This window comes from Mytilus galloprovincialis, chromosome 14, assembly GCF_965363235.1.
Source record: "Mytilus galloprovincialis chromosome 14, xbMytGall1.hap1.1, whole genome shotgun sequence".
Lineage (NCBI taxonomy): Eukaryota > Metazoa > Mollusca > Bivalvia > Mytilida > Mytilidae > Mytilus > Mytilus galloprovincialis.
Genome location: NC_134851.1, coordinates 62047023 through 62062007, shown reverse-complemented (window position 1 = coordinate 62062007; position 14985 = coordinate 62047023). Strand labels below are relative to the sequence as shown.

The following is a 14985-nucleotide window of genomic DNA, read 5'->3' as shown; positions in this document are numbered from 1 at the left end:
TAAAGGGCAATAACTCCTAAAGGGGTCAACTGACCATTTCGGCCATGTTGACTTATTTGTAAATCTTACTTTGCTGAACATTATTGCTGTTTACAGTTTATCTCTATCTATAATAATATTCAGGATAATAACCAAAAACAGCAAAATTTCTTTAAAATTACCAATTCAGGGGCAGTAACCCAACAACAGGTTGTCTGATTCATCTGAAAATTTCAGGGCAGATAGATGTTGACCTGATAAACAATATTATCCCTGTCAGATTTGCTCTAAATGCATTGGTTTTTGAGTTATAAGCCAAAAACTGCATTTGACCCTTATGTTCTATTTTTAGCAATGGCGACCATGTTTGTTGATAGATCACAACTTCGGATACAATTTACAAACTAGATACCCTAAGGAACATTCAGTTAAAGTTTGGAAGTATTTGGCCCAGTAGTTTCAGAGGAGAAGATTTTTGTAAAAGATTACCAAGATTTAAGAAAAATGGTTAAAAATGGACTATAAAGGGCAATAACTCCTAAAGGGGTCAACTGACCATTTCGGCCATGTTGACTTATTTGTAAATCTTACTTTGCTGAACATTATTGCTGTTTACAGTTTATCTCTATCTATAATAATATTCAGGATAATAACCAAAAACAGCAAAATTTCTTTAAAATTACCAATTCAGGGGCAGTAACCCAACAACAGGTTGTCTGATTCATCTGAAAATTTCAGGGCAGATAGATGTTGACCTGATAAACAATATTATCCCTGTCAGATTTGCTCTAAATGCATTGGTTTTTGAGTTATAAGCCAAAAACTGCATTTGACCCTTATGTTCTATTTTTAGCAATGGCGACCATGTTTGTTGATAGATCACAACTTCGGATACAATTTACAAACTAGATACCCTAAGGAACATTCAGTTAAAGTTTGGAAGTATTTGGCCCAGTAGTTTCAGAGGAGAAGATTTTTGTAAAAGATTACTAAGATTTACGAAAAATGGTTAAAAATTGACTATAAAGGGCAATAACTCCTAAAGGGGTCAACTGACCATTTCCGTCATGTTGACTTATTTGTAAATCTTACTTTGCTGAACATTATTCCTGTTTACAGTTTATCTCTATCTATAATGATATTCAAGATAATAACCAAAAACAGCAAAATTTCCTTAAAATTACCAATTCAGGGGCAGCAACCCAACAACAGGTTGTCTGATTCATCTGAAAATTTCAGGGCAGATAGATGTTGACCTGATAAACAATTTTACCCCATGTCAGATTTGCTCTAAATGCTTTGGTTTTGAGTTATAAGCCAAAAAACTGCATTTGACCCCTATGTTCTAATTTTAGCAATGGCGACCATGTTTGTTGATAGATCATAACTTCGGATACAATTTACAAACTAGATACCCTAAGGAACATTCAATTAAAGTTTGGAAGTATTTGGCCCAGTAGTTTCAGAGGAGAAGATTTTTGTAAAAGATTACTAAGATTTACGAAAAATGGTTAAAAATTGACTATAAAGGGCAATAACTCCTAAAGGGGTCAACTGACCATTTCTGTCATGTTGACTTATTTGTAAATCTTACTTTGCTGAACATTTTCCTGTTTACAGTTTATCTCTATCTATTATAATATTCAAGATAATAACCAAAAACAGCAAAATTTCCTTAAAATTACCAATTCAGGGGCAGCAACCCAACAACAGGTTGTCTGATTCATCTGAAAATTTCAGGGCAGATAGATCTTGACCTGATAAACAATATTACCCCTGTCAGATTTGCTCTAAATGCTTTGGTTTTTGAGTTATAAGCCAAAAACTGCATTTGACCCCTATGTTCTATTTTTAGCAATGGTGACCATGTTTGTTGATAGATCAAAACTTCGGATACAATTTATAAATTAGATACCCTAAGGAACATTCAGTTAAAGTTTGAAAGTATTTGGCCCAGTAGTTTCAGAGGAGAAGATTCTTGAAATAGTTTACGACGACAGACGACGACAGACGACAAACGACGGACGCCAAGTGATGGCATAAGCTCACTTGTCCCTTCGGGACAGGTGAGCTAAAAATGCGACAGGTTGTAAATCTCACATTTTGATTTTTTTTATAAAAATTAGACATGATTTTTGTCAATATCGCAAAAATTCAAATCTCAATCTAGTCTCAAAAAAAAATCACAATAACAAATCCAAGCAATAATTTCTGAATTTAAAGTAAAACTGGGTTATGCTATCTAAAAATATATTATATCTTTACCCTTAACCGTACCTCATTGTGGGGAAAAAATCTTACAAAATTGTGAAGTTTTCTTCAATATTTCTATTTAATCGGCTGTAAATTTTACATTTGTCAATATCAGCCTGGATATTAAATCCCCTAATATGTACTAAGGTAAATAAACTGTTAACTTAAGAGACTACATTTTGACAGATTGGTATCTTTATTACCCATTGGTTGAGATAACACTATCGGAAAAAACCAGTTTTTCACACATGTATAATATAGGTTTTATATTAAAGTTCAGGGCTGTTGTAGCTATGAGGGATGGAAAATTCAGAGATCTCCAAATCCCAATTTTATTACAAATGCCCATTTGGCCAACACATGTATTACAATGAGGGCCTCAGTGGCTTAGTGGACTAAATATTAAACTACTGTGTCCCTAGCCTGTCAACACTCAAGGCTGTAAATCCCTCACACGGCTGGTGAAATAGACTACAATCTTGATTGACTAGAATTGTCAGTTTACCTACTGAAATTTGATTCTGGCTTCCTCAACCGACAGCCACAAAATAACAAGTTTTGAGATGGGTGTTAAACACCAACCAATCCATCAATCAAATAAAATCCTGAAGTTATTTAAAAAGAATCTAAAATAAAAGACTTTAAATAGTTAGGAACATTTATCAGAATTGGTTTCTATTGTATAAAAATCCCAGTGCTATAGGGCCTGTCTTACTTGCAGTGAGGTGAGAGTTTATTTTCTCCATGCTGAAGTTTGACGATATAGAACAGCGATTAAAGTACTGTTCCTTTGCTTTTTGTTTGTCTGTTGTTGTTGTGAATGTATTGATTTTGGGTCATGGATGGATACCCAACATCCTTTGTTTTTCTATGATGTCATGTATGTATAAGTACGAAATCAGACATAAATCTTACATAAAAGAAGAAAATGGTCAATGAATTTTTATATATTTTTTATCGTTATCCTATCCATTTAGCAATTTAACACAAATCCACAGATTTAAATTTAAACTATTTACACAATTTTTTTTAAAGAACATATCCTTTACATCATTTCCAATATTTAATTTTTTATTTTAATTCACAATCATCCATTTAAATACATGTAAAAAGAAAGCTCAAATTACTGAGGCATAGATATTTAACATTTCAAGCTAAATAATTGAAAGAATTAAAACGCTGATCCCTTTAAAATACTTTTACGATATAAGCTATAGGCACGTTATGATTATAAGTTTTTGAAAGGTAAAATTATTTCTACCTGTCAGTTCTTACCTGGAGATGTTAAAAACAGGCCACATAACAACGTAGAGATAACAGTCATATATTTTTTAAGGATTCCAAAAAACATTTATTTGGGGTAAGATAAATCTGTTTTTTTTTATTGATTATAAAAATATTATAAGTCAAGATTTAATAGTTTTATCTTTTTAAACTGTATTTCTATATTTCATTCATTGATAAACTACTTCATATAACATGTATAATAAATGAAGTAAATGAATTTTTTTTTTAATGCTGTCAAAATTTGAATATGCCAATAATGTAAGCATTTGCCTTTACATTTTTGTATTCCAAAATGAATTTATTTAAAAGTTTCATGATTCTCTCTTGACATAAGACCAAGTCTTTGCTCAATTTAAAGTTTTTAGAATTTCAGACTAAAAATAAAGCAATTTTCACACTTATTTTACATGTGCTTTCTGAAAAAATTGTATTACTTTGTTCCTACAAAATGTTTAAAATCAGATATCCATGTTGTAGTTAGTTCACACACAGGGTTTATCATCTATATAGCTATATCAAAACCATAAAACTGAAAATTTTGAACTAATTTTGACTCTAGTTTTTGTCCTTTAACTGCACTTCAATTTCATTCATATGTATTCATTGTACTCAGCAAATAAAGAAATTGGATTTGACGTTTCGAGCACAAATTTTGTACTTTGAAAAGTTTTCAAAGAAAAAAAAGGACTATTGTACTATAAAAGTATATGAGAAAAGTGTCGGACACAATATCAAAATTTCCTTTCTTTTGATTTTCCTTTTAAACCTTTTAATCCAACTGGCCTCATATAAAGGCAAGGATTAGGATTTTCAATTAAAGTGTCTTAGTGTAAACTGTTGCAGAATTACCATAATATATCTGTTATATAGTGGACTGTATATAGCTTAGTTAAACAATGTTTAAACAAATTCACACCCAATTATGTACTGACCTTCCGTTATAATATAATAAGCAAATACAGTGGTGTTTAAATTTCTAATTTATTGTTAGCATAGAAAATTGATATGCGACTTGTAAAGGAGGGGTAAATAAGGGGAAGTGGCTGTCTTCGTAGGTGTAATTCCAGGCCAAATAATGACAAATAGCCTAGTCCTGTTAAAGTTCTAATGACCGGTTAGCTTTCTATTACCGATGCCATAAAATTGATATATTTATGTTAATAACAAGAAGGGGTTGAAGGCCATACGTTGACCTATAGTTGTTAATTTCTGTGTCATTTTGGTCTCTTGTGGAGATACATTAGCACTTTAGTTTAGAGCAAAATTGAAAAACTAAATGAGTGTAAAAACCATATGAAATTTGATTTTAATTTTACAAATCAATTGTGGACTCAAAACATGATAACACCCTATAAAATCAATTCCAGCAAAATTTAAAAGTGTATTTTAATTTAAATCATATTAATAAAATAAAATAATGACTGTATATATATGCCAACTAAACCCATATAGGTCAAGCAAATATACTTTACTGTAGTACTTCAGTATTTTCTATTAAAATACTCTTCAGTATTTTCTATTAAAATACTAACTTTGTTAAGTTCTAAAAGAATATCAATATTTTTTTAATTTAATTAAAGTCTTAAAATGAAAGTTGCTTTCAATAAAATTGACAGATTTGAAGTTTAAACCTTTAATTAAAGTCTAATACCAAATCAATGTCACCTTTTTGCACTAATTGCTTAATTTAACTTCTCTCACTTGGGTAATCAGGTAAATGAAAATCAATATGTAATTTTCCTTTTTTCTGTCATCAATCCAGCGATTATCATGATAAAATATGTTTTAAGTGATTAATCAATTTAATCTGCTCTATCAATATTTAATACAGAATTTTTTATAGAAAGTTTGTTGTCCCTAGCTACTGGAATGATGTGTTTCATTTTTTAAATTCATGTACATGTGAAAACGTGAAAAATCATCTGGAAAATTGGGTATTTAGGTAAACAAGTATTTAAATTTATAATTTTTCACCCTGCAGTGGAGTGAATGTATTAACATTAGGAAATATTGCTTTTGTAAAATTAATACAGATATTATTCCATCTAGATCTTTAAAGGTAAAGTTCTCTTTTATTAATACAATGTAGTAAGTAAGTAATTAATGTTTTACTCAATTCATTCATTTTATGATTATAGCTAACAAGAATGTGTCCATAGTACACGGATGCCCCACTCGCACTATAATTTTCCATGTTCAGTGGACCGTGAAATTGGGGTCAAAACTTTAATTTCGAATTAAAATTAGAAAGATCATATCAGAGGGAACATGTGTACTAAGTTTCAAGTAGTTGTGACTCTAACTTCATCAAAAACTAGCTTGACCAAAAACTTTAACCTGAACTTTGCACTTTCATTTTCTATGTTCAGTTGACCATGAAATTGGGGTCAAAACTATAATTTGGCATTAAAATTAGAAAGATCATATCATGGGGAACATGTGTACTAAGTTTCAAGTGGATTGGACTTCAACTTCATCAAAAACTACCTTGACCAAAAACTTTAACCTAAAGTCGGACGAACGAACGAACGGACGAACGAACGGAGGCACAGACCAGAAAACATAATGCCCCTCTACTATCGTAGGTGGGGCATAAAAATAAATTTCACTTCTTTTTTATATGTAAGAATTTTAATCACACAATCACATGAAAATGCCTATACTAAGTCAGTAATATGACAGTTGTTATACATTCATTTGAAGTGTTTTAGCTGTTGATTATGCTAAAGGACTTTCCATATTCAACTTTCCTTGCATTTTAGTATTTTTGTGATTTTACTTTACATGTAATTTCAATACATATAGAGAATAACATATGGCTTTTTCAATATCGCATCTATATCAACCCGAGACACCAATATAATCCCAAGAGCTCTGCTCAAGGGATTATATTGGTTGAGGGTTGATACGGTGTGTGATATTGAAAAAGCCATATCATATACACTTTATTATATACATATATCTCAAGTAGATGTTTTTTATGTGACATGACGTCATACAGATAAGGAGGATTGAAATGACGTCATATAGACTATAGGTTTGACATGACGTCATACAGATTAGGGTTTTGATAAAGCTTTGCAACAGTGACTGCAATCGATAACGTCATACAGATTAAAGGTGTGATAAATCTTTTGCAACCATGCTGATATCGATATCATCACGGGTGGCTGATACAGCACGCTTGCCATTGATTGTATTACACATACAATTTATCTGTATTTACTACTAAGTATATAATAAATCATTTTAACATCTATTACTTTTTTCAGGGATGACCACAGCAACAACAATGAATGGAAAAGAGGAGGTAACTCTTGCTGAATTAATCGAATCAAAATTCCTGAGGTGTTCCAAATGTAACCAGATTTATCAGGATCCCAGGATTCTCCCTTGTTTACATACATTCTGTAAGAATTGCATTGAGGAAATCTCCGATGATGCACCAGTCACGACAAATCAAGAAAATTCTATTGATCGATTACAGTGCCCTATATGTCAATCATTTATAGGAATTCCAGGAGAGGGAGCCACTACATTTCCTGAAAATCCATTCTTGTTTAATTTACTGAATATTCATGAATACAAACATCCAAAAGAACGAAAGTGTGATTATTGCTCATTTGATGGGAAAAAGACATCAGCTGAATATTTATGTTTAGACTGTAATGACGATATGTGTAGCAATTGTTCCGATGCCCACCGTCGAACAAAAATAACCCGTAACCACAGTGTCATACCATTCAAACAAATTCAAAATGGCCTCTACGATCATGACATGCGTTCACATCAAGTACAACCATGTACCAAACACGACGATCGATTGGACTTTTTTTGTGAAATCTGTGAAATTTTGATTTGTCCTCAATGTAAAAATGAGGAGCATGATAGTCATAAGAGTATCAAATTTGACGACGCCTTGCCTCGCTATAAACGTCATATTTATGGATTACTAGAGGGCATCCAAGGTCGTATTCCAAGCATTGCTGACTATGTGAAATATTTAAAATCTTACGAGAATTCTTTGAAAGAGAGCAAACAAAAACTTACAGAAAATTTAGAAGCCCAGTCAAATACTTTACATCAAATAATTGACAATTACAAATCTGAAATGCTTGCAAACATTTCTCAAAAATGTGAAGCGGAATTGGCTGACCTTGAAACAAAAAGCAATAACCTTGAAATCGCTGGTAAATCTTTGCAGGATAATGCGACATATCTTCAATATCTACTTCATCATGGACGTAGCGATGAGATCCTAGCTTTACATCGGCAAATAACTTTCCGTCTTACACAACTTGCTAATATGCAAATTGATGGAATTACTCAGAAACTAAAAATGGTGTTCTCCACAGGAACAAACATGGAACAAAATATCAAACTTCTCTTTGGAAAACTTCTACTTGAGCATGTTCCTGTTAGTCAAAAAGAGGCTGCGTCTGCTCTTGAAAATGGTCAATTGACTGTGACCACTATGTTACCACCATTGAAGAATTCACCAGAGGTCGTTAAAACATTCGATGCTGAAGGAAGTAACGATTTCAAAGATGTCTGGCCAACTGGAGTTTCTATTACACAGAGTGATGAGGTGGTCACAGTTGACAGGGACAACAAAAAGGTCAAAGTCTTTGACAAGAACGGCAACCTCACTTTGGAATTCATTGGAAAACCAGATGATAAGTTAGGATCACCTTTCGATGCAACTGTTCTTAAAAATGGAAATATTGCAGTGACGGATTATGAAACGAATGAAGTTAAAATCTTTGATGCTGCTGGTCAATATCTTTCATCTATTTCTGGTCATTTCAAGCATCCAAGGGGCATAACTACTAATAGTAAAGGTCATATCATAGTTGTAGATTGTGGCACACTGCAATTAACAGTTCACGATCCCAAAACAGGGGAACTTTTAAAGAAAATTGAAGCAGTAGATAACAAAGGTTCGAAAGTTCTGGTAGATCCATATTGTGTGGCCGTTACCAATAACGATAATATCTTAGTAACAGACACAGCAGCGCCAAATATCAAAATCTTCAGTTCAAGCGGAAAATTCCTTGCAAAATATGGAAGTTACGGCACAAAACAAGATCAAATACTTCAACCCTACGGTATCTGTTGTGATGATTACGGGTATATTTTCGTGGCCGACAACCAGAACCATCGTATTCACGTTCTTCTACCTGATGGTTCCTTCTGTAAATATCTTCTGACTAAAAGCGATGGACTCTGGCACCCTATGGGTTTAGCTATCACTAAAAATGGACATTTTCTAGTCACAGAAGCTCTAGGCAAAGTTCGCGTCTTCCGATATATTTGATTTTTAAAGAACTAATATGAAAACAGCATCTAGAATTTAGTTTAATCAATCTGACACTCTCTTTCTTTCATGTACTAGTGCAATTAAAATTTCTTTATCAAAGATTTGCTTCAGAGTATATATGTAGCCAACTAAACAGAATCAATTGACATTCTAAGTCAACTTGTGGCAAAAGAATATTTTAAGGAGTTTTCTCCCTAAGTCCTTGTGCTTAAGAGGTAAATGTCAAGAGGTTTCATTCAATAGTTGTCAAATTCCCTCACCACAAAACAATTCAAAATATATGTGTTGGTTTCAAATTTAAAGTTATTTCTGGTTATGATATTCATGGTTTAAGATCTCAAAGGTTTACAGTGCTATTAAAATATGGTGACATGGACTTCTCTTTTCCAGTATATGAACCGATTTTGAAGAGAACCCATGTAACTGTGCTGGATGTATTAATACTCAGCCATCTTGAAATTTAATCAGTGTGCATGTGGCGCCTTGTGATCTTACAAGGTCAATAGAAGACATGTGGCAAGGTCATTATCAACCAAACGCTAGGTTTTCAGAAGCAAGTCAGATTTCCTTCCCCTCAATTGATCATCGTGTCACAAAACCAATTTATTTATCAACCAATCAACCATGTTTTAGACAGAACTATACTTTTGGTTTGCTATAAGTTTCAAATCTTAAAAAAAGTTGACTTCATGAAAATAACATTTTACGTCAGCAATATCATTACCTCCCCTGTAACTGTATTGTATGCCCTTAAATCCAGACATTATCACACCACATCTTCCTATATCTATTTTGAAAGTTAATCAACCCTTTAACAAATCATAAGGCCAAATAAAAATATATGTGTGGTTCCAGTAACCCTACCATCCCTACTTTTTCGGCTTTAAAATAGCCTACCCTAAAGATTTTATTGTCATTTTTCATTAAGCACTGTTAAAGTCAGAATGTTGCTCCCATAGACTCAAGGTAAAAAAAACATAAAATAAAAAAAAATCCCTACCTACCTACCCTAACTTTTTTTCAGATGTAACTGGAACCACACATACTTTTTTATTTGGCCTAAGAGAGGTCTACATACCTTTTTTTTATTAAATTTACTTTGTCTTTTTTGACGTTGATATTATAAAAGTACACCTACCCTTCAACAAACAACTGTCACTACCATTTAAATCATAGCATTTCTCACCAGACATTACCAATATGAACAACCCATTAACATATTATAAGCAGACTTGGGGTAATTGTAATTGTAATCGTTAATCAGCTGTAATTGATTACAATTTTTCAAGTAATCATAGTAATCATTAATCAGCCAAAATTCTGATTACATGTAATTTAATTTAGTCAATTACTTTCAAAATACCCTGTAATCCTGATTATAAGTTATAAGAGAGGTGTACATACCTTTTTTATTAACTTTAGTCAGCTTGATCTTTTCTGATGTTGATATGATTTGGCCACTAAAATCTTCCTCCGGCTTGTCCTCCTCAAACTCTATAAATGGACTAGAAGTATCAGACTTTTTGGAATCTCTTGAAAGGATTGATTTGTTTTCTGAAAAATATGGATTAAACATAGATAAAATTGATTTGGTTTGATTTTTGGTGCTTTAACACCACTTTTAAGCACCACATTTAGGCTATTTTATGGCAGTCAGTTTTTATTGGTGGAGGAAGCTGGAGTGCCTAGAGAAAATTGAAAATGGAAATGAGGAATGTGTCAAAGAGACAACTGCCCAACCAAAGAGCAGACAACAGCCGATGGCCAACAAGGGGTCTTCAATGTTGCTAGATAGGATTGTATTTTATTGTCAAGCAGTCGACATCAATAATATTTAGTTTTTAAATTTATGTCCCAAGTACACGGATGACTATTATTTTCTATGTTCAGTGGACCGTGAAAATTGGATAAAACCTTTAATTTGGCATTAAAATGAGAAAGATCATATCATAGGGAACATGTTCACTAAGTTTCAAGTTGATTGGACTTCAACTTCATCAAAAACTACCTCGACAAACATCTTTAACCTGAAGTGGGACAGACAGATGGAAAGACCAAAAAACATAATGCCTATAAATGGGGTATAAAAATTTCATTGATGTCGTGTGATGTTTCACTTTATCATACTTCATTTTAGATTTTGATTGGCTAATACTAGGTAGACAATTTATTTTATTATATGGCTAATATTTTACAAAGTCATTTTTGTATCAACAGATACTTTTACAGATGGTTAAATATGTACTAGTTGATTACTTTGAATTCAGGTTTAAATAGGAATTAATATCAGAACGTTCAGTATAATAAATGAAATGAAACAAAGCTATGATAGTGATATTTGAGATTGTTACTCCTCGAATTAAAGAACCTTTGTGAGCATGCTCACATACCCCACGTCTTCATATTGTCACTGGAGAAACAAAATCTCACTTCGCAGGTTTCGTGAAATTCTGTTGTGTGGTTTGAGAGGAGTTGCGATGACAAACTGTTGCAGTAGTACATTAAAGTAAATAAGTTCAAAGGGGCGCAACTCCTAGAAAAAAAATTGAATCGCAATTTCCCGTTGATATGCACAACAACATAGTATGTCCTTATTATCTGAAAAGGTTTCGTGAAATTCTGTTGTGTGGTTTGAGAGGAGTTGCGATGACAAGAAACAGGACTGACAGACGGACTGACGGATGGGTCAAAAACATTATACCCTCGGCAACCCGTTGAGTGGGGTATAAAAAGCATTGTCAATCAGCAGTGAAACGAAATGAAACAGTATACAATTCAATGTCACAAAAAATAAATGAATCTTGAATGTCAATATTTGTTCATCAAAATTGTCAAGTTTCTATTCAAAAAATAAAGTTCAAAATTATATTGAATCTAGAAAAATAACGGAAAAAAATATACAACAGAGACTATCAAATATTTCAAGTAATTTGTCTACTGTATCATAAGCCTATCAACACTTAGGTTGAGTGTTGGATCCCTTAATCTTAATTGAACTCACAACAAAGGTTGGCGGTTTGTACAATGAACAATAAAATCTAACCACTAAGTTATAACCAATAGTGCTTAACCATTAAACACCAAAAATCAATCAACCAAATATATGCCATCAATATATTTAAGGTGATACCCAACACTTTCCCTAAAATTAATTTGGCTCGTTTAAATTTTATAAAATTTTGACAAAGTATTTACTTTGACTCTTTAACAAAAATATAAAAATTTCAAAAAATTTGAACCAACCATTTTATCAGAAAAATTACACTGGTTATATAGCAGTTTGACAAACACCAATTTTGATCACTGAGAAGCTTAATATTCCCTTTACAACACAGATTAATTAAAACGTTTAGCTGACTTTACAAAGTTATCTCCCTGTAGTGTTAGGTACCACCTTAATTATTGGCATGGTAAAAATAATTTAAAATAGTCAAATCAATCATACCATCATTTAAAGCATGTCCATCTCCTTCATACAAATTCTGCAAGCTGCCATTAGTCTGTAAGGAGTCTTTACCTTCATCGTCATGGTAATCTTCAAATTCAATCAACCTAAAATAAAAGACATTGTTTGTCTTTAATTTTATAATTTTTTTATATATTCAAGTTGCCACTACTTTTTTTCAAATATTTGTAACCTCTAAAGTTTTCAATACATTATCCAAGTTTTTGCGATTCAATGGGAGAGAACTCTTGCTATGTTGCATACAGAGAGAAAAAAGACCTTTGATTTCAATTTAAATGTTATTCCATATATTCAAATTTACACTGTTTTTTTTATACAAATATTTGTAACCTTTAAAGTTTTCAATACATTATCAAAGTTTTTGCGATTCAATGGGAGAGAACTCTTGCTATGTTGCATACAGAGAGAAAAAAGACCTTTGATTTCAATTCAAATGTCATTCCATATATTCAAATTTACACTGTTTTTTTTATACAAATATTTGTAACCTTTAAAGTTTTCAATACATTATCCAAGTTTTTGCAATTCAATAGGAAAGAACTCTTGCTATGTTGTATACAGAGAGAAAAAAAGACCTTTGATTTCAAATGTTATTCCATATCTTCAAATTTACACTGTTTTTTTATCCAAATATATGTAACCAACAAAAGTTTTCAATTCATTATGAAAGTTTTTGCAATTCAATGGGAGAGAACTCTTGCTATGTTGTATACAGAGAGAAAAAAGACCTTTGATTTCAAATGTTATTCCATATCTTCAAATTTACAGTTTTTTTATCCAAATATTTGTAACCAACAAAGTTTTCAATACATTATGAAAGTTTTTGCAATTTAATGGGAGAGAACTCTTGCTATGTTGTATACAGAGAGAAAAAAGACCTTTGATTTCAAATGCTATTTCATATATTCAAATTTAAACTGTTTTTTTATACCAATATTTGTAACCAATACATTATGAAAGTTTTTGCAATTCAATGGGAGAGAACTCAGGCTAAGTTCTGTAGAGAAAAAACAGATTATCTCCCATGTCTCAAAGACCAAATCCAAAGTTGCAGGAAATGTTTACTGAATGAATAAAAAACAAAATGTGATGGTTATCATTTTCAACCAAAAGGTGCTTTGTATAGAATGCTTCTATTTTGACAATTTTATAATTCTTTTATATATTCAAGTTTCCACTACTTTTTTCCAAATATTTGTAACTGACAAAGTTATCAATACATTATCAAAGTTTTTGCAATTCAATGGGTGAAAACTCTGGCTATGTTGTTTTGAGAGAAACAAAGTAATTTCACATGTCTCAAAGACCAAATCCAAAGTGTTTTTTTTTACATAAATTAGGCCCTTAGTTTTATAGTTTGAATTGTTTTACATTGTCATTTTGGGGCCTTTTATAGCTAACTATGATCAATGTTGAAGGCTGTACTGTGACCTGTAGTTGTTAATTTCTGTGTCATTTTGGTCTCTTGTGCAGAGTTGTCTCATTGGCAATCATACCACACCTTCTTTTAAAAATTTACTGAATGGACAGAAAACAAAATTTGATGATTGTCATTTTCATCTAAAAGGTGCTTTGTATAGAATGCTTCCATTTTTTCATCTACCACATGATGGAAAAGGTATGCTTCTAAAATTGCCGCAATTTAAAACCCTGTTTCAAGGCAATGAATTCTTTTAAAAAATTTTAAAGTAAAAGTATTTGGGGTAAATAAATTATGGAAAGTTTGGTTCTGTTAGTTTAATGAAATCTGTTTAATAAAAAAAATCATATTGTGGTTTGTCATTACATTGGCTTCTTTGAAGTGCCATTTGAACAATGTGTCAACTTTAAACTAAAACTTAATACTAAAAGAAGGACAAGGTACGATTAGGCTTGTTTTTGGCCCACCTATTCTCTATTTGAAAGCTACTTCTTATGTTAAAATAGTCCCTAATGTTTGAAAATATAAAAAAGAAGATGTGGTATGATTGCCAATGAGACAACTATCAACAAAAGACCAAAATGAAACAGACATTAACAACTATAGGTCACCGTACGGCCTTCAACAATGAGCAAAGCCCATACCGCATAGCCAGCTATAGAAAGCCCCGATAAGACAATGTTAAACAATTCAAACGAGAAAACTAAGTTTGTTAGAATGAACTACAAAACCACTAATTTTAGCAAATGCCTTTTTAGTTTTTCGAGAAAATATGTGGCCAAAATCAATGCTGAATGAGCCTTGTTACTTTAGCTTAAATCAATTATAATTTTCCACAAGTATACACTTTTTCTCACTATTTTTGGGGGATTTTCTGGCCTACCTCAAAGTCATTAAAAAAACTGTCAATTTCGAAACTTTTGCCAAGTTTTTAATTGTACAAATGATGTGACTGGGTGAATATTGCCAAAATAAGAAACTGCAATCTGATATCACATATATATATCTGTATGAAGATTGTCCACTTTTCAAAATTTACAATAATAGATGCACTCATAATTTCTGAATTTTTACAGTAATTTTTTGAACACATTGGCCTATCTCCATTCATTCAAAATACTGTGGATTCAGTTATTTTCATGGATACCACTTTTGTGGTTTGAGGACAACTTGAATATTTGTGGATATTTATTTTCATAGTTTTGGAAAAGTCTGGATATATTTCTTAAGAATCTTTGTGATTTGTTGGACATTTAAATT

The 14985-nt window shown here is 31.9% G+C and overlaps 2 protein-coding genes across 5 annotated transcripts in view; one reads left to right on the top strand and one right to left on the bottom strand.

Annotated features, from left to right (window-relative positions):
• The window catches only part of LOC143058004 (islet cell autoantigen 1-like), a 47421-nt gene that overhangs the window by 13400 nt on the left and 19036 nt on the right, over positions 1–14985 (bottom strand). For both annotated transcript variants that reach the window (XM_076231467.1, XM_076231468.1), the window contains 2 exons: positions 12285–12391; positions 10244–10393 (listed from right to left, as the gene is read on the bottom strand). In XM_076231467.1, coding sequence (XP_076087582.1) covers positions 10244–10393; positions 12285–12391 — 257 coding nt within the window. The remainder of the gene's footprint in view (positions 1–10243; positions 10394–12284; positions 12392–14985) is intronic.
• On the top strand, positions 3451–8938 carry LOC143058002 (E3 ubiquitin-protein ligase TRIM56-like). 3 transcript variants are annotated; one of them, XM_076231464.1, is made up of 2 exons: positions 3451–3592; positions 6792–8938. In XM_076231464.1, the coding sequence occupies exon 2, from the start codon at positions 6794–6796 to the stop codon at positions 8834–8836; it is 2043 nt and encodes a 680-aa protein (XP_076087579.1). In that variant the 5' UTR covers positions 3451–3592; positions 6792–6793; the 3' UTR covers positions 8837–8938. The 3 variants fall into 3 exon arrangements, with proteins under 3 accessions (XP_076087579.1, XP_076087581.1, XP_076087580.1); XM_076231466.1 differs by lacking the exon at positions 3451–3592 and adding an exon at positions 5372–5461; XM_076231465.1 differs by lacking the exon at positions 3451–3592 and adding an exon at positions 5482–5578.